Source organism: Spermophilus citellus (genome assembly GCF_964194105.1).
Source record: "Spermophilus citellus genome assembly, chromosome: 2".
Taxonomy (NCBI): domain Eukaryota; kingdom Metazoa; phylum Chordata; class Mammalia; order Rodentia; family Sciuridae; genus Spermophilus; species Spermophilus citellus.
Genome location: NC_138183.1, coordinates 235369401 through 235389891, shown reverse-complemented (window position 1 = coordinate 235389891; position 20491 = coordinate 235369401). Strand labels below are relative to the sequence as shown.

Below are 20491 nucleotides of genomic sequence, written 5' to 3'. Positions count from 1 at the left end.
TTTTGCAAGCCAGGGCTGACCCCAGCCTCGGGCGTGGTAAGCACACGCGCTACCCCTGAGCTACACCCCAGCCTGATGGAAGAGACTGGGAAACACAGCTTGGAGTGGCACATAGGGGCTGGAAAGGAATCGTTGGCATTTTCTTAAAGCCCTGAGAATCTAGTTTATGTATATTAAAAAAAATTCTCGATTTCATAGCTGGGTGGGGTGAATGACAGACATTATAATTCTAGAAATTAGAAGTGAAACCTTTCCCACATTCCCCCGAATATATTTCCAGAGATGTGTCCAGCCTTAACTGTCTCAAGCAACCGCTTTTGGGAGAAGACTAGTCAATAAGCAGTCGGCTTAAATTATTGGGAGTTCAGCCCAACCTCACCCGCAGTCCAGGTCCAGCTCCGCTGCGGTCTAAACAGCTGTGGGCAGCAGAGCGGGGTGTCTTCCTGCCTGTCCTCACATGCGTGTGGTCCTGGGAGGATTACTTCAAGTCTCTTTATCCTCAGTGTCTTCACATAAAAAATTCCGATTACTCTTCTAACGGCCTATCTCACTCTTCTGTTGAAAGTCTGCTCTGTAAACTACACACGTGTTGGGGGTGGGGAATGAAGGAGAAATGGACACAGACTGCTGTGTAACTGTCAGGGACAGGATAGTTAAGCCCACAGCACCGGAACCCGCAGACAATACAGGGTCTAGGCTGCCAAGGTTTCCAGACACGGGAGGGTTTATACCTTGAAGCGAATCATAGAACACTTCTTAAAAAGAAAAACTTCAGGGCTGGGGTTGTAGCTCAGTGGTAGAGCACTTGCCTGGCATGTGTGAAGCACAAGGTTCGATTCTCAGCACCACATATGTATAAATAAAGACCCATTGACAACTTGAAAAAAAATGTTAAAAAAACTTCAACAGTCTATACTGAAAATTTTACAAAGCACATTATATAAGATCCAACATTTTAAAAATATATATGCTAAACAAAATTAAACCTTAGCTAAAAGATTAGGATGCCCATTAGCAACAACTGTGGGAGGAATAAATAGAGACTTCAATGTTCAGATTGATGTCAAGGCTTGTTTGGAGGTCAGAAGCCAAACTATGAAAACCAAACAAACATGCACTCCTATGAATCCAGGAATTCTGCCATATTCTGATGATACGCCCAGGACACAGTGAACCCTGAGAAACTGCCTGGGCTTCCGTCAGGAGGCTGCCAGACTGGCATCACAGAGACCCTAGCTTGTAGTCCCCCTTTTTCTCCCCCTTCAGATTTGTGGCTTCTAAACTATGATGACTCTGGAAACCAAATATCATAATCCAACGCGTTAAGATTGTGTGTAAATAAGATAAAATGGGAGCCCCCAGGTAAGGGCTCTTCTACAAACAAAGCACCCGCATGTGGTGCCCAGATCACAGCTAGAGCTCACTACTGGGAGAGGCATTGGTAGGGAAGGCTCCACACACCTGGATTTATTTTGTTAAAAAGAGTGTTTTGACTTTTTCCTAAGCAGTCCACGATATCTCTGCAGCACAAATAGCTGGTACACTTAGCAGGAAAACCTGAAGGTCTGCGGGATGGGGCAGGGTCACAGGCTGAAGGGAAACTGGCCTTTTAACTTACCCGTGTGTGAAGGCTGGAGAGGAGAGAAGATGCTGAATGTTTCTGCCACCTCAAAGGCTCCCAGCCAATTGAGTACAAAGAAGAGTTCAAAGGCAAGGCAGGCTCCTGACTTCCACCTCCTAGTGTGGCTGAGGGGAGAGGTCACTGCTGGTGGAGCCACTGACCAATAAAAGAATGTTTGGAAACTCTGCTCAACAGATAAACTGGGGATCCACTTACACCTCCCTCCCACCTCACAGACATTCCTAACTATACAGCCCGAGTCCCTCCAGCCTGCCAAGACCCTCACTTGTCTGCCTTTTCTGGTAGATCAAGGGGCCTGGGATAAGTACGTGCCATTTGACTATAGAGAAATGTTTATTTGCACACCTCCTCCTGCCTTCCAGAGTAAGAAAGTGCCTCATCCTAAGCCTGCTCAGATGCTACTTCCAGTCCATCTGTCCTGATGTTAGCTGACTCCTCCTCCCACTTCAGCCCCTGACATGCTGCAGAACGCTCACGTCATCCTGTCAACCTTCTCTGAGCGCGTACCGTATCCTCCAGATGACTAGTCCTCATTGTGGGTGGAATCACAGATTCCTTACCATCACCCATACTCCCCATGAAAACAACACCTAGGCCTTCAAAAAATCAATTGGCTAGGCTAGCCAGTTAGTTCATAAAGGGCAACCAATAAGTCAGCTTCACATTGTTATAACTACTATCCTCTAATGATTTAAAGAACTGTTTAACTCAACCCAAAACCCTTGTGAGCCCCCCAAGGCTGTCCAGTGCCTGTGTGTGGACACTGCTGGCTGGTGGCCTGCGGGAGTGTTTCCCAGACACACTCTTCTCTGTTGCCCTTTCCTCCAACCTGCTCACCTAACTACGGCACTCGCTGAGCTCGCAGCTCCAGCCTCACGTTTAACGTCAGGGAGCTGCACGACCACAGCTAAGGTCAAGAGGAAATTTAACTCTTTTCCTTGTCAGGAAGAATGTTCTTCTCCCTTAACAATTGAACTCCCCAGCTCAGTAAGGACCTGGACCATGTATCCACCAGGCGACTGCAGCCTTTCTGACCCCAAACTTGAAGGTGCAGACTGTTGTTGCAATACCTTTCTCACCAAGATCCCACCCCACAATTCTGGATTGATTCAGAAACTCATTCTCTCTCTCATCCAGGGAGTACAAACCCCTGAGCTGAGCACTGTTTCTTCTTCACTGAGCAGCAAAGAGGTTGACACTCCTATGAAGAATAGCAGCTCAGGGCATTTGGGACTTCTTGGAAAGACTCAAAAGACTCAAACACTGAAATGAGTCACCTAAAAGTGGATGGAGACCTCTGCTGGTGACAGCTGTCCATGCAGCTCCCTTAAGGGCTTGCTTCCTCAGCCTCAGTTCATTCTGGCAATCACCTAGGAGCATTAAGCTATCAGCCTCGGGTGCCCCAAAAGGTTCATGCCTGTCTTACAAGACGGTCCAAATCTGTCCTTCCTTAAGAGAACTCACTAAGATGCAGCAGTTTTTCAGAATCAGGTGGAGACTATTTTTTTACTTACTCCTGCCAAGGTCAAGTTAAACAGATGGAAGGTAAACAGAAGGCAAAATGACAAGCATAGTTTAGAAACAGCATATTTTGTTACAGAACAAAAAGAACCTTCACTCTCTTTGCTGTAGTCCCCTAAAGGTCCGCAGGGAAAGGTCTCAGGGCAGGCAGCACAGGAGATGCTGTGGAGCCTCATGGGAGGGAAATCACTGGGAGTGTGCCCTCAAAGGGGCTCATAGACCCTGACCCATCCTCTCTTTCTCTGCTTCCTGACTAGTGGAGTGACCACTCACTCCAAGTGCTTCTGCCATTGCCATCTACTGCCCTCATCAGAGGCCACACCAGGGGGCTGCCAGATCTTGGATCTGAACCTCCAAACTGTGAGCTAAATAAGCCCTTTCTCTTGATAAGGTAATTGCTCAGGCACTCCACTGCAGTGACACAAAGCTGACTAACGCACTCTCTGATCTTACAGGTGACACATTATCAATAGTATAGTGGTTTTCAATTAAAGGAATTCTGTTCCCCTCACCCCAAGGGGGACTTCTGGCAATGTCTAGAGACATTTTTAGCTGTCACAGCTTGGGAGAGGGGAAGATGCTGTTGGTATCTAGAAGCACTTGAACCCAGTCATCCTTGAATTACTTCATCCAGATCGTCTCACAGCTAGCTGCTATCAGTGCAGTCTAGGAATGTAGGGTTGGAAGGGAAAAGAGGTCAGTCTGGGATCACAGAATACTAGAGAAAGGGAAGCAAACCAACAGGGCACCAATGGAGAACTGTGGACAGTCAGATAGCAGCACCAGGAAAGAGGGCCCGGGAAGCCCTCCTGTGTAAGATGGCATAGCGCAGGGTGTCCGCCACCAGAGAAGTAACTACCCCTTGTTAACAGAGGTGTTTGGGGGAGAAGAGATGACTACTGAGCTGTTCAGGGAGAGCAACGGTCTTGCTGGGACAGGAGTTTCGTGGAGTTCTTAAATAGCTCCAAGGAACATGAGGGATAATTTAGCCAAGCCCTTCATTTCATAAATAAGAAAATGAGAGCCTAGCAGCATGGGTGATTTACCATGGTCATGCAATTAATAGGGACAGAGCCAGGGCTCCAGCCCAAGTCCTCTGACTCCAAGTGTGTCTCTTGGAACCCACAGAGTGTACAGCACCCTGTTTTTAATGATTGCATTCATTCCATCTCAACAGTTCATGACTCTGAGCCCACCACTGAAATGACCGGGGGCTGGCCTCAGGCCCCTAGTTCCTGCAGAACAACTGTATTCGGTGAGCTGGTCTGAAAATCAATGACTCTTTCTCAACCAGAAGGACTGGTAGGGTGGTGGGGAAGAGAGGTAAATGTATAGGAACTGCTCAATTTTACCTCCCCAGTTTCTTCTTATGGAATATGATTCAGCATGTGATTCTATAATTAGTTTTGTTCATAAATACAGATGCCACAAAACGTAACACAAGGAGTACAAACACCCTGATGCTTCAAAGGGTATTCTCCTCTACATCAGTTTTAAGAACCACAGGTTCAGAATAAAAATCTAGAGATCTCAAAAGTGATTTTATAATCCTAATGAGGTCAGTAGTTAAGCAACAGGGGGAAGCCCAAAAACTTAAAGTAAACATGAGCACACTGTGACACAGCCAGAGGGAAGCTCATCAACTTCTGATTTGTTTTCCAGTCCAATCATACCGACATGTTGGCTGCACACAGTGGCATCACCAGTAATCCAAGAGGCTTAGGAGGCTGAGGCAGGAGGACTGAGAGTTCACACCAGCCTCGGCACCTTAGTAAGGTCCTAAGCAACTCAGTGAGATCCTACCTCTACATAAAATACAAAATAGGTCTGGGGATGTGGCTCAATGCCCAAGTGTCTCTGAGTTCAATCCTTGGTACAAAAAAAAAAAAAAAAAAAAAGCCAAAATGTTTCACAGATGAGGTTTCTGAGGCTCAGAGTAGGTAGATCCTTGCCCAAGGGCACACAGCTTGCATCCAGCAGAGCTGGCATTCAACACAGACAATCTAAGAACCTACAGACTTAATTGCTGTGTGATAGGAAGTTTGGTATTTCTGTACTTTGGATAAATGTCCCAGGGCCCATGTATAGAGGGCTCGACTCTCAGATGGTGATACTAGGGGTGGTGGGACCTTTAAGAGGCGGATCCTAGTGTGAGGTCTCCAGGTTGTTGGGTGTACTATAAAAGGGACCTGATCCCTTCCCCCCCACCCTCCCTCTCCCCACCTCCGGCTTCCCAGCCATCAAATGAGCGGATTTGTTCCACTACCTTCTCCCTCCATGCTGTGTGGCCCTATGTAAAAGAATGGGAGATGAGACCAAAGCAACAAGTGTGGGAGCTGAGGGAGGGAGGAGTGGTCACCAACACCCAGGCCCAGGGGGGCAGGGCAGCCTGCCAACAGTGCAGCACCGCAACCCAGAGCCTCCTCAGGGCACAGCAGGTGACTGTCCCCCTCACTCAGAAAGAAGCCTGAGGCCCCTTTTCTGGCCAGGGTAACTGCAGGCCCCCAAGGGAGTGGAGCCAAGCTGAACAAGGGGATGGGGGAGCCAAGCTGAACCCAAGGATGCGTGCCCACAGCACTCCGGGCTCTTCCCCTGCCCGTCTCCTGCAGAGATGTGACAACAATAAAAAGGTTTTAAAAATCTATTTTTAAAAAAGGAAACAGAGCTGGGGCTGTAGCTCAGTGATACAGCGCCCGCCTAGCACATGTGAGGCACTGGGTCCGATCCTCAGCACCACATAAAAATAAACAAAGATACAAAAAAAATTAGATGTTTTTTTTAAAAAAAGGAAACAGAAAAAAACAAATATATTACCAATTTGGGGATATACTTTTAAATTTCTAATCCCTGTAAGATTTACTCTAAGAGAAGGAAAGACCAGGAGGACTCACCGGGCAGCCCAGAGGAGTCCTTGAGGCAGTCAGAGCCGCCCAAGGAAAAGTCTGGAGAAAAAGGCGGAGAAGGGCGAATGCTCCACCAGGCAGAAGGGAGCATTGTCACCAAGGCCGCTGACCCAGGAAGCGAGGTCATGTACACAGCACCACCGCCACGTCACAGCCACGCAGAAGCACTACCTGGAGCGGCCAGACTCCCTGTCTCAGTCATGAGCAGCATCACCTGCTGTGACTGTGAACCTTCTTCCCGAAGGCTTCGACTTGGCATCCCTGAACCACAACAGGCTTCCCCTAGTGGAGCCTGAACATCCCAGACAGTTAACATTTTGAACCTTACTTGACGCAACTCGCCCAGCCCTGCTCTCCTATCATTTAGGTTTGGTGAGCTGACACAGGGAAGAGACAAACCCCACTCTGGCATTTGACTGCTGTCCCTGTGTCCAAGAACCGCGTCCAGCATGTCATCCCCACCCTGCCTCCTCCCCACGGGGCTGTTGGCCTTGGCCTCTCACCTGTCTCTGCATTTCCTCAATCTGTCTTTGTGGGATGCTCTGCAGAATGCTGTACACGTCTGACATCTTTTCTTCGGGAACCACCACAGACGCTCTGGACACAACAGAGAAGCAGTGTGCACACATCACCCTCCACGGAAAGCTCTCTTACAGAAAGTCTTGTTTCATTCATATGAGCAGAAACAACACCCGAGCCTGCTTCAGCCACATCCGGACAGGGAGGTCCTCTCCCCATCCCTCCTCCTGACCAGCCTTCTCTGGGGAGCTCTCAGCAGCTCTCATTCCTCCCTCCACCCCACCGTGGGCCCCGGTCACACTGGTATTCTCTCAGTCACTTCACACCACACTCTGCCCTACCACGGGGCTTGTGCATGTGAATCCCACCTCCCAGGCACACTACTTTCCACTCTCCTTTGTGCTCCCTGCATTAACTGTATTGCCTTCCCCCTTAAGCTGTCTATGAAAATCTACTCACTTATTCAGCACTTATTTATAGAGGACCTACTATGTGCTGTACACTGGGAACACAACAGGACAAATTAGTCAAGGAAGGAGAGGTGGTAAGCAGGCCATGGGAATGCCAAGGGAAGAATGCTCCAGGCAGGACTAAGCAGGAAGCAGCACGTCAGTTATGTTCCCAGAACAGCAAGCAAGCAAGCAAGCCGCCACGGCCAGAGCAGAGTAAACAGGATGGAGAACACCAGGAGCCAAGGAGCAGTAACCGTGTGATAAGCATTTATTAAACATGTCAACCATTTCTACTATACAGATGGGACAACTAAGGCTCAAAAAAAGAGTAAACAATTGACCACAGTCATATGCTAGCCAGTAACAGAGCCAGTTATCTGACTTAAACCTGGGTCTTTCCACCACTTATCCATAATCACAACTACCCAAGCAGGTCTATTCTCATAGAAATGGGCGTTCATGCCCAGCTCAAATCACCAGCTCTGAGAAGCCCTCACTGACCCACCGCCAACAATGGCTATCTCCTTTTCTAGCATCCCGTCCTACCAGGGCTATGTCATGTCACAGTTTTGGTAATTGCTGGCATAGTTGTTTGTCTTCCACTACTAAAAACCATGAGCTTCTGGGAGCAAAGGTTTGACCTTGCACATTCTGGTACCTGTGTTCCTAACAATGCCTGGCAAATAAAAGGTGCTCAATAAATATTTTCATAGGCAGTTAAATGCTAGAAGTAGCTTATCGCTTCTCTACAATATAGTGAATAACCTCACATTCTTCCCTTTTCTGGGTTTTCACAGCCCCTGTGCGTACATCTGCCATGGCATTCATCACAGAAAGCTGGGCAGGTTGCGCATCCCTCATACAAATGTCCAAAATCCAAAATGCTCCAAAATCTGAAAACTCTGGAGTGCCAACATGATGCCATAAGTAGAAAATTCCACACTGTGAAACTGTTTCATGCACAAAATCATGTATGACATTTCCTTCAGACCATAAGGTAGATTATAAAACATCAGTGAGCCAGATGCAGTGAAGCACACCTGTGATCCCAGCAGCTCGGGAGGCTGAGGCAGGAGGATAGAAAGTTCAAAGCAAAAAAGCAAGGCGCTAAGCAACTCAGTGAGCCCCTGTCTTTAAATCAAATACAAAATAGGGCTGGGGATGGGGCTCAGTGATCAAGTGCCCCTGAGCTCAATCCCCCATACCAAAACAAACAAAAAACTCAATGAATTTCATGTTTAGATCTGGGTCTCTTCCCCAAGATATCTTGTTATGTGTATGCCAATGTACTAAAACCTGAAACACTTTGGGTGCCTAGCATTTCGGACAAGGAATGCTCAAGGGATATTCAACCTTAATCAATGGTCTGTCTTCCCACCCCACCCCACCCCCAGGTCCTTGTCTCCTCAGAAGCAGAAACTGTGTTATTCACAATAGGCTTTCAATAAATATGGGATGAATAACTAAACGAATGAAATAGTGCTATTTAAATTGTTCAAATACCTGTGGAGATCAGACTTGGATAAATATCAAAAAAGCCATGAGATAAAGACAGCAGTCAAGCATCTGAGGCAAGGGCAGGACTGAGAGGGACACAACTAAGGAATCAGTTTGCAACACAAACCACCAAAGTCTCAGGGAAATAAAGCTGAGAACAGTGGGCAAGTCCAGGAACAGCACAAGGCAGGATCCCGGTTGTACTTATGCCTGGGGATGTTTCTAAGTATACCCCCAGGCAGAGGCTCTCCAACACCGGCCAGTACATTGTACAAATTCAACAGAAATTCTGTAGCCATGGCAGTCTGTGGAGGCTACAAATCAGGTTAAGGGTGGTTTTAAAATTCAGAATCCCCAAGGATAGGGCCAGAAGTGGTGGCACACACCTGTAATCCCAGTGACTTGGGAGGCTGAGGCTAGAGAATCACAAGTTTGAGGCCATCCTGGGCAACTTAGCAAGACCCTATCTCAAATAGGGAGGATGTAGTTCATGGAAGAGAGACTGCTTAGCATGCATAAGGTCCTGGGCTCAACCCCCAGTGCCATAAAATAATAACAACAACAACAACTCCTCCTCTCAGGGGAGCCTACTCCCCTATCAGCTGAAAACTACTGCTCTGGGCTAGGAGCTGGGAACTGCTTTGTGGAAAGGGCCAAATAGTTTGGTAAGCTGCACAGTCTCTGTGCAATCACTCAAGTAACATGACAATAGTTTCAATCAAATTTTACTTACAGAAATAGCCATCTTGCAAATTTGGGCCAGAGGCCTCAATCTATGAACTGCTCTAAGCCAATGTGCTAAGTCTCCAGATGGAAAATACAACAGAACAGACCAAAGGAATACAGGTGGGCCATCACTCATTCAAAAAGCTAGACCAGGTACTTAAGATTTTGAATGTTTTCAGATTTTAGAATATTTGCATACACAATGAGACATCTTGGGGACAGGACCCATGACTGAACAAGAAATTCATTTAGGCCTCATATACAACCTACATGGGTGAACTGAAGGTAACTGCACAGTACACCTGCATTTTGACCGGGACCTATCATATGAGGTAGAATTTTCCACTGGTGGCATCATGACAGCGCTCAGAAAATTTCCAATTTTGGAGCATATCTGATTTTGCATTTTCAGATTACGGATGCTCGCCCTGTCGTTCTCCAGCCTAGGTACACATTACAGTCACCAAGGGGCTGCTGATTTCTACTGCTTGCAGACCTACCAGCTAAAGTTGACGAGACGGAAATACCCACCTCTTCCAGTCCAGAACTTCAGAGAAAGGCAGAACATAGGAGTCCGCAATGACTACGGGGACACAGCCAGCCTGGAGCACGTCACTCAACACGGCCTGGCCCAGCCGAGCACCACGAAGGACCACACAGAAAGTAGCCTCCTGCAAGAGCACAAGCAGAGGGTAGGGATTACCAACCAGCCTTGCCATCCCTCAGACCATGAGCCCCCTCAAGGTGTAAAACCAAGTGACACCGAGGCACCTAGATTCAGAAAAGACCAAGACCATAGTTCACACCCATCAAACACTGACAAGCTTAATGTGAGCCTTTATGTTGCCACTCTGCAGTGTCATTTAAATGATGTCTGAACTGGTGTTCTACACGGGTTCAAAGCCAACCAGAGTCTTCCTCGGCATAGGCCACCTCATGAGCTCCTGCAGCCTAGCTTCCCTTAGCACTGGTGGACTGCGTGAGCATGCCAGGGGCACTGTTGACACGGCTTACAGCGCTTACCACAACCCCCTTGCCGGGGAACACAGGGCCCTTTGGAGGAGCTCCTAAAGGGAGAGATGGAATCGCCACTCATCTTCCTACTCCCGGGGCTTCTAGCAGTGTCTGCACACAGAAGACATTCAATTAGGAATGCAATGCCTTTGAAAAGACATGAAGACAGACACGTTTTGTCTAGAAACAATGAACCCAACGAAAGAAAGATGTCAGAAAAAAATCTCTTCTTCACTCCCTCCCTTAAATGCCTCCCCACATGTGGGAGTGCTTGGGAAAATGAGAGAGGAACAGAGGAAAGACAGCTGGGGACCAGAATAAGGGACAATTCCTTCCCGAACACTCAGTTTCTCCCAGGTTGTACCTCTTCAGAGAAAAAAAAAAATGTTGAAAAGTAAAACATCATCTAATCTCTAGAGAAAAGGAAAGTTCAGAAACGAAAGAAGAGAGGAGAGAGGGAGATGGAGCAAGACCGCAGCACCTGGAGCTGCAGGTGGAAGGCTCGCCGCCCGAGTGGCGCCCACATATGGACACAAGTGTGATAACCACTTCTCCTGTCTAGACAGGGTTACTAAACTACTCCTGCTCACATCACCACTGTTATCAGTCAGACATTCCAGAGGAAGAGGCCACGTTTCTTGAGAGAAAATATTTTAACAATCTCAGCATGGGCCCACTCTCGGGAGATTAAAAAAAAAAAAAAAATCACACTAGCTCCTTGATATTTCTCCTGAACAATTCTGAATTTTGAATATTTACATGAACGAGGCTCATATTCTCCTTCCCCAGCCCCTGTGCCCTTGGATGCTAAACACTCACCTCTAAGACACCCCTAAAGGGATGGTTTGCCTTTGTCTGTGGAGGTACACACGATTGAAGTAAACACCAAAACCAAAATGAAAACAACCCCAAAAACCCTGCACTCCCAGGGAAAGCTGACTGCAGTCTTGTGGGCTAGCAGGGCCGGCAAAGCAAGTTGCCACCTTAAAGGATGTCTCTAGATGGCCCAGGAGCACAGAGGTAAGAGCAAACACACCTGCCTGCTTTGTTGTGGCTTCCTGTACATCTACCAGATCTGCACTGGTGAAATACAGTGAGTATCTGAAAGGAGCCTGAACTGTCACAGACCAAGCTTCCTATGAACACAGTACACCAGACACCCCAGCACCTGGAGGTCTAAGTTCATGGCAAAGAGCAATACTCCATTTTCTTCTCCCTTTGGGTAATGTTCCTAGTTGCATGTGGAAAACAAACAACTTCTGTTTGCTAGGATCAGCTGCAGCCCCAGGAAGTGACTTCTCCCGAGCCCAATAGAGGTCATGAACGACACTCACCTGCAGCACCTGCGGGTAATCAAAGACCTGGTGCTTGTGGCAGCGCTTGCGGACAGAAAGGGCGCCCTCTGAGAGGTTACTGCACTTATCCAGCACCAACACCGACCCTCCATGTTTGGCCTGCAGAGCGTCTAGGTCCTCTCTGTACTCGGGATGGACAGCCATCTGAGAGGACAGGAGGAAGTATCGCCGAGGACTATAAAGAGAAGAGAAGGTGACTGGAAACCTACAGTTGGTATGTCAGTCAAGGTTAAACAAACTTTGATATTCAACTCACAGCAACAAGTGCTGGCTTACCAGTCTTGATATCCACTGATTTTTGTCTTTTGGAAATTATACTCTGTGGCATTACTGAATATTTAAAATATTACATACTGGAAGAAGATAAGGTATTATTTGTTCACATTCTGAAATAGTATGTAATCATAAAAGTTTTACTTGGGAAAGTTCTCAGTGCTGTAAGGAAGTGCTCATTATATGCCAAGCCTAGACAGCACTCTATGAGTACATGCCTGGAACCCACACTATGAATACATTTGTGTGCAGAGAACAGAAGCTGACTGACTGGTTATTTGGAAAGAACATCAAAATGTTATCATTAGTTAAATCTGACTCTCGACTCTGAAAAGAAACTGAGAGTTGGCTGCATTCTTCAAACAGGGAGGCAGGGGATTCTACTCTATGGGCAGCACAGTGGAACGGCATCCCTACACCAGGCAGAGGCTCCAAGGTCAAGGCCACAAGGACAGTAATGGAAGTTGAAAATTAGAAGCAGAAAAATCTATATTCCCAAAGCATGGGTGTCCAACGATGCTTAAAAGAAAATGGAGGGCAAAAAGGATTTCTAAGAGTCTAATGCTATGTAGATCTCCATAAGAGACAAAAATTTGAACATAAAAGCCAGGCACAGTGGCACACAACTGTTGTTCCAGCTAATCAGGAGGCCGAGTCAGGAAGATCACTTGAAACCAGGAGCTCAAGGCCAGCCTGGGCAACAGGTAGGACTGAACCTCAAATAAATAAATAACAGTGAACACAAAGTAAGTTAGTAAGTCTGAAGTCAAGGGAAAGATTTTGGGGAGAAGATGGAAAGTAATTACTTCCTGGAAGGTAGGTGGGCAGCCCAGATAGTGCCAAAGTCCAGGGCATGAAGGGGAACTACCAGAAATCACCACCAAAGAGAAGACACGTATACAGCAGGTCCAGGAAGAAATGAAACACCACGGGACCCGCAAGCAGCATCGCTTACATCTAGTCCAAACGGCTCAGGCCCAGAGAAACACCAGGGCTCTGCGTGTCATGGGCAGCACCATCAGGCAAGCCGGGATGACACCATGCTTCAGGAAGAACCAAAAGCCTGTGGGTTGTGAACTCATTCCATTTTGCTTGCTTGCTTTTCTCCCCTTACTTTCTTATATTTATTTGGAGCCTCCAGCTGAGGAGAGCCTTACCATAGAAACCCACAGCCAAAGAAGAGACCCTCTCCAGCTGAGGAGGTCAGTTTCCTTCCTAGAGCATGAAGCTCCAGGGCAGGGGGCACCAAGCAATAGGTAAGGAAGGTGAACACCTGCCGACCAGGCAGAGCCACTAAATAAGCCCAGAGAGGGGCACGGCATCCTCCACAGCCAGCTCTGTGACCCCCCATACTCTCTCTTTTGGCAATTTCTTTGTTCAGCTGAACTAAGAGCAAAAGGGCATTTCCCACATTACAGTTAGGACAGAACAGGGCCAGCAGATTTGCTAGAACTTCACTGTCTAGGAGAAATCAGCTATAGGCAGCCACTTAGGCTTAATGAAAATTAAATAAAATTTAAAATCCAGTTCCTCAGGCACTCTAGCTGTATTTCCAGTGCTCGATAGCCATGTGTGGCTGGTGGCGAACTGAAAACACAAATGCAGGCCATCTTTCTTCGCAGAAAGTTGTACTTGACAGAGCTGTCCTAGGTGGGCTGAGATCCAGAGGTTTGAGGATAAGGTGGAGAGAAGAAAGCTCTGGAAGGCTCATCAGGGAGACAGCTTGTGTTAGTTGTACAGACTGGTCCCTTTTCTGCATGGCAGGGATGGTGAATGAGACAGCGCACCTGGAATGTTGAAGCCAGAGTGAGGCGAGAGCTCCTACTTACTAGAGACTAGTGCATGGCCTGGCACAGGGCATCAGAGCCCAAGAAGGGAGAGCAGGCCTTCTGCACTGGGGACTGGCAATGGGGTAGCTGTGGTGGCCACCCAGCAAGGGATGTGGTTAGGACAGGTGGGCAGCCCAGATAGTGCCAAAGCCTGGGCAGGCTGCAAAAGTGCCCAGGTGGCAGAAGGATGACAGCAATGGTAGCATCACTCCAGAGCTAGAACTGAGAAGCATGAGGAAGGTGGACCGGGGTGGGGGGACAGCAGTGATGTGCAGCATGGGAGAGAGTCTGGGCAGGTGAGGAGGACTTGTGCAGCATGGAGTGGTGGCAGCAACGCCTAATTATGTACAAACATGGAAAGACATGGAAAGGTCCATCAGTCCCCATAAAGACACTGAGGATGACGGGAGCCGGAGAAGGGAGCAACCAATATGCAAACAGAGAAGACCAGAAGGCCTTGCAGTGCTGGACAGAACTGGCGGTGCCAACACGAACGCACGACTTTCAGATGCACAGACACAAAGATCCACCTACATAGATTCTGGAACACAGAGATGTCTGTGTGCACTGCCCAAAGCAACTCTTGAGGAGACAGACGCAGAGTTAGATTTCACTGTTAAGAAACAAAGTTCCGTTCCAGACGCTGTTACCAGGAGCACGGGATCCCCACTCCACGGGACTCTGTCTCCCACACGGACGTACAAATGTGAACAAGAGGCTGACCGTGTTCCCCTGCTGCCCGCCTGCTAGCCCTCCCTGACCCGACAGGCAGCTTGCGGGGGTATGCTCATTTTGGTTTTAAGCAAACGAAATTTAAAGGTGGATTTGTTTTTCTTTCAAAGACTAAAATTACTAGCTACGCCTTTCATGTTTCCTCCCAGCAGCCTGATATCTAAATTTAAGTAAAATCATGCTGAGAACTTGAAGTTGCCCTCAATAGTAATGGAGGTAAACTCCCAATTCAGTTGCTTTTAGAAGGAAAATGACAAGAATTCCAGCTGGGGCCAACACAGCTGTGAGAAGAAGCTATCAATAGCAACAATCCTGGCTTCCCATTGAAAAACTACTGGGAGAGATTTAAAATAAAAACAAAAACAGCCTTCCCTCCCCTCACTCCTCCTATAACCTCGGGAGGTGTGGGAATTCCCTCAGAAAGCAACTCTCACTTAGGGCAGCAAAGCCACCCTGCCCTGGCCCAGGTTCCTGGAAGACGTGTCTTTACCTACTGTGGTTGTCCTTTGTTTGGGGGACGGAGTTCTCTATGAAAGCAGTGCCTCTGCTGCCAGACTGGACACAGGCCAGAGAGCAGAGCCCAGCCAGGCTGCCGAGACCCAGCCCTGGGCCACAGTGGAAGGTGGTGCCCACGAGCCCCCCACCCCACACACCCAGCCCTCCACTGACACTGCACCGGGTTCCTTACCCAGTGACTGAACCACAGAACTTTACACACTAACTGAAACCTTCAGTGATCTAGTTAAAGATCTTAAATTCAGTATATCTATACATATAAACTAGAGTTCAAATTACTAGGAAAATACCACCAATATAATAGTTTAAGTCTCTGACATTAATTATTTGAAAATGATCTTTATTGCTCCAAGTGGTCTGTTCTCCTTTTTGTTTTGACTAAATCTTCTCAGAGTTTTCTTCCCTGGATTAAATCTGGAGGGAATTAAGAGTCCTAAACCAATAGAACAGAGCTGGATTACAGCAGCAAACAGAATAAGCGGTCTGAAGAAAGCTGTACCTAAGGCAGGCCAGAGGCAGCTGAGCCCCCAACAGACGGATCTTCATGCCCACTGCCTCTCCAGGGTTTCTCAGCGGTACCACACCAACGCTGGCACTCACTTGCTCTGGCGGGAGGGGGGGACTGTGCAAAAGAGCCAATGTCACAAGTCTAGTTTCTGTCCTTTGAAAGACTTGCTTCTAAGACTGGCCCCTTGACTGGCTTCTGGAAACCTGGATTCGGGGAAGGTCCCCATCATCCTCTGAACTGGTGAGAGGCTCTCGACGAGCAAACCGTGCAAAGCAGATGGTTCGTGCTGACCACCTGCTTCCTGCTGGGGGTCTGAGTTTCACCCCTGCAACAGAGAGCACCCACGCCACCAGCATAGCCACACACCGAGTCGGCGGGTCCCCCAACAAGTCATGGAAACGGGGGCCTCAGGGTCCCTTGGCATACACGCTCCTCAGTGGTGACAATCAAAACTGTCTATACACTGCCAAATGTCCCCTGGGGAACAAGCTAACTTCCTTCACCTTGTTGAGCCCAAGAGTTGGTTCAAATAGGCCTTCCATAAAGCTTCGCCATGAACTGAATTAAATAATTTCCAGAACTCCAGGAAAAAAAGGGAAAAAGGGTAATTTTTTTTTGTTTAATCACATAACTAATTTAGTAAATGCTCACAGAAGCATCAATCAGAGGAGTAACCTTTCTACTTACAATAGTTGTTCATATTCGTGCTATAAAAACATGCCAAATTAAGATCCTTGGCACAAGTCAGAAACTTGCAAGAGACCTTGACCAGAAAAACCTTAAAAAAGTAAAAAAGTTTTAGGACTCACATTTACCTATTTCAAAACTAACTACAAAGCTACAGACCACCCTTTCTCACCGTACAGAAATTAAGCTTCAAAACAGAGTACTAAACTGTATCAGTTTCTCTAGTCTACAAATCTATAAATTCCCCATAAGAATTATCTTAGTATTTTCATTTTGATGGTAATCAAAAATTTAGAATAGGCATATTTTTGCTCACATTTAATGATGGTTTAAATATTTCTACCAAAACTCATGTTGAAATTTAATCCCTACTGTGGAGTTAAGAGCATGGGAACTTAATTTGACCATGGTATTTGGAGATGAGACCTCTGGAGGGTAACTAGGTTAGCTGAGGCCACCAGGGTGGGGCCCTAATCCAATGGGGCTGTGGCTTCCTGAGAAATAGAGGAGAAGAGGCCTGAGCAGGGATGTTCTGTCTTGCCACGCGGTGCCCTGCGCTACCCTGGGACTCAACAGTCCCCATGAGCAAGAAGAACCTGACCAGATACAGCGGCCCAATGATGAATTTCCCAACCATCAAAACAATAAGTCATATAAAGTTTTATTCTTTATAAACTACTCTGTGTATGGTACTCAGTTATAGCAAAAGAGAAACTGTTGTATTTAGTGAGCCAATGAGAAGAGGGAAAAACTTAAAATGTAAATCATACAAAGTAATTATAGCCAAATGCAAATAGTAGGATCTAGGTGATGGGTAACCATTATGCTCACACAAAAATGTTCATAATAAAATGTTGTGAAAAATATGAATCACATATCACATATCAGATGAAGATAAATGATGTCACAATATAGAACAATAAGTTATATAAAGGTAAGCTTCCTAGGGGTTCAAATAGAAAGCATACAGTAAAAGGTACACCGACACTCGGCATACAACGGCACAGGCTTGCTAACCCCCATGAGACCACTACCAACGCCATATTCACCTTAAAAGATGCAACTTCATTTCAAAGAAAAACTCATCTATTACATTAAATTGTGTTAATGTGAATGCTATAAGTTTTGTAAATATGTTAATATTTAATTTGTAACTGTCTTAGTTTTATAGTTGTATAAGCACAAGGAGTTTAGATTATTTTTTGTTTGTTCTTATTCAAGTTACAGTATAACAAAAATAATTAAAAAGCAAGAGACCTTGACCAGAAAAACCTTAAAAAAGTAAAAAAATTTAGGACTCACATTGACCTATTTCAAAACTAAATACAAAGCTACAGTAATCAAGCCAGTGTGGTACTGGCATTAGAATTGACATATAGACCAAGAATCCAGAAATAAAGCATATATCTACGTACAGTTGACTGTCAACAAGAATACCAAGACCATTCAATAAGAAAACACTCCTTTCAACAAGTGATGCTAAGATGACAAGATTATTTACATGCAAAATAATGGAGTTAGGCTCCTACCTCACACCACATACAAAAATTAACTTGAAAGAAATCACAACCATAAATGTAGGAGCTGAAAAATTAAAAATCTTAGAAGAAAATATAAGTGTAAATTTTTACAACCCTGGATCAGGCAAGTTTCCTAAACATTAATATTACACAAAAAGTATGAGCAGCAAAAGGAGAAATAAATAAGTGGGACTCCATCAAAGTAAGAACTTTTGTGCCTCAAAGGACACTATCAACAAAGTGAAAAGCAACCTACAGGATGGAAGAAAATATTTGCAAATCACAGATCCAATAAGGGTCTTGTGTCTGGAATATATAAAACTCTCAGAGCTCTATAAGACGACTACTGAATTTTAAAATTGGTAACTGGAGCTGGATGTAGCTTGGTGGTAGAATGTGAATGCAGCTTAGCCCACATGAGGCCCTGGGTTCAATCCCCAGTACCACCAATACATATATATTAGGAGATATATATGGCAAATAATCTGAATAGACATTTCTCCAAAGCAGTTATATAAACATCCAATAAGCACATGAAAAGGTGCTTGACATTATTAATCATTAGGGAAATGCAAATCAAAACTGCATGAGGTACTACTTCATATCCAGTAGGATGGCTAGAATCAATGCAGACAATAAAAAGTGTTGGCACAGGTGTGGAAAACTGGAACCTTTATACACTGTCAATTGGATGTAAAATGGTACAGCCACCATGGGAAATGGTCCGGCAGTTCCTCAAAAAGTTAAAATGTCGAGTTACCACAAAGCCCAGCAATTCCACTCCTAAGTATATATCTGACAGAACTGAAAACAGGTTTACCTAAAAACCCATATACAAATGTTCATAGCAACATTACTCATAGTAGCTAAAACGTGAAAATAACTCCAATTTCCATAAACTAATACAAAATGACACATCAAATGATAAAGAAAATGTGGTATATGTATCTAAATGATGAAATACTATTCTGCCAAAAAAGAAATGACATGCTGATTCCATGTTACAATATGGATAAACCCTGAAAACTTTGTGATAAGAAGAAAAGACAATATTGCATGTGATATTGTATCACATCTAAAGAAAATATCCAGGGTAGTCAGACACAGAGACAGAAGAGAAGAATGGTTATTCCTGGGGCAGGGATTAGAAGTGACTACAAGCAGGTATGGATTTTATTTTATTTTATTTCTGGAGTAATGAAAATGTTCTCAAATTAAATAGTAGTACTAACAGTTGCACAACTTTGTATATTAAAAATCACTGAATTATAATTTTAAAACAATGAATTTATACTATATGAATTAACCTCAACTCAAAAATAATAAAAACAAATTACATCAACTGTAGGAGTCTATTTCAAGGAAAAAAAAATTCAGGAAGATGATCTGAGACAAGTTCATGAACAACTCAGTCTCTCTTTGCACTTGCTGAAGGACAAGGAAAAAAGGTCTCCAGCTGATCTGGGATTTGTGCACTGACTAAATAACAACATTGGCACCCCCCCCCCCCCAAGTTTCAGAGTTTGGTTCCAGGTCCCCTTGTAAAACACACATGGAGAAGAGCTACTTTCTCTCCCGGGAAGCTTTCTTGTACTTCTCAACCCATGAAGGTTGATAAGGGGAAACCTGGGATGCTCAGAGGATGGTTCTAATGGTTTCCAAGCAAACTATTCCCTTAAGACCCATTTCTACCACCAAGCATGAGTTTTGTGTTTGTTTTTTGCAGTACTGGGGATTGATCCCGACAGGCCCTACCATTAAGCTCTACCTCCCCCCAGCCGCCATTTTTATTTTATTCTGAGATAGGGTCTCGGTAAATTGACTAGGCTGACCTCCAACTTATGATCCTTCTGCCTCAGCCTCTCAGACAGCTGGGATTACAGGTGTGTGCCATCACACTCAGCTTCTGTGAATGGGTATGATATCTTCAGGTTTGTAATTTCAGTCACCTTTGTATGTTGGCACTTAAAAAGGAGTTTTCATTAGCATTGTTTAAAGCTCATGGAGTTCTCATCATGCAATAACACAACATTTTTTTAATTATTTATTTTTATGTGGTGCTGAGGATCGAACCCAGGACCTCACCCTGCAGGCAAGCGCTCTACTACCGCTGAGCCACAACTGCAGCCCAATAACACAACATTTAAAGAGACTACAGCTAAAAAGTTAGACAAAGGCCTGCCACATCCCTGCTGCGGACCCTTCCACTGATTCCACATATTAAGTATGAGCCAGCTATACGTGCCAGACACACTGCAGCAGCTGAAACACAGGCCTAGCCTCTGTTCCACTGCACGAACACAATCCAAAGTCTAGAGAAGACAGGTTTTGAGCAAGTCGGATGCCAGAGCACACCAAGCACCTTCAAGAAGGGCCAGTTGCCATGGGAGCGTAATGCAGAGGAGCCATCCAGGCGAACAGAGTGCACCCACCTGGCCCATGACCAATGGTTTCGAGGTGAAACCTCAAGCACAAGCAGGACATCAGACTGATGAGGAAAAAGATTTCCAGGCAATTGAGTGTACTTGCAGCCCAGAAAAACTTGGGAGAGCAAAGCCCATACTAAGAACATAAAAGGAAAAAAATGTTCTCAGAGAAAAGGCTCGAGAAGGAGTGGTCAAATGGCAGAGAACCCTGACAGACACGCCAGGGAGGTGGCCCTGTCCTTCCAGGAGTGTGGGGCCAAGGACCAGGCCGCAGCGCAGCAAGCTGGAGTCAGGGATGCCCAACAGGGTCCATTCAGGAGCCCACAGGGCGGTGACAGCAGCCTGCTGTGGGCAGAGGGGAGGAGGGATAG

The 20491-nt window shown here is 45.9% G+C and overlaps 1 protein-coding gene across 1 annotated transcript in view; it reads right to left on the bottom strand.

Annotated features, from left to right (window-relative positions):
* The window catches only part of EXT2 (exostosin glycosyltransferase 2), a 154555-nt gene that overhangs the window by 118154 nt on the left and 15910 nt on the right, over positions 1–20491 (bottom strand). The window contains exons 5-7 of the mRNA XM_081278809.1: positions 11609–11804; positions 9792–9931; positions 6570–6663 (exon numbers count right to left, since the gene is read on the bottom strand). Coding sequence (XP_081134935.1) covers positions 6570–6663; positions 9792–9931; positions 11609–11804 — 430 coding nt within the window. The remainder of the gene's footprint in view (positions 1–6569; positions 6664–9791; positions 9932–11608; positions 11805–20491) is intronic.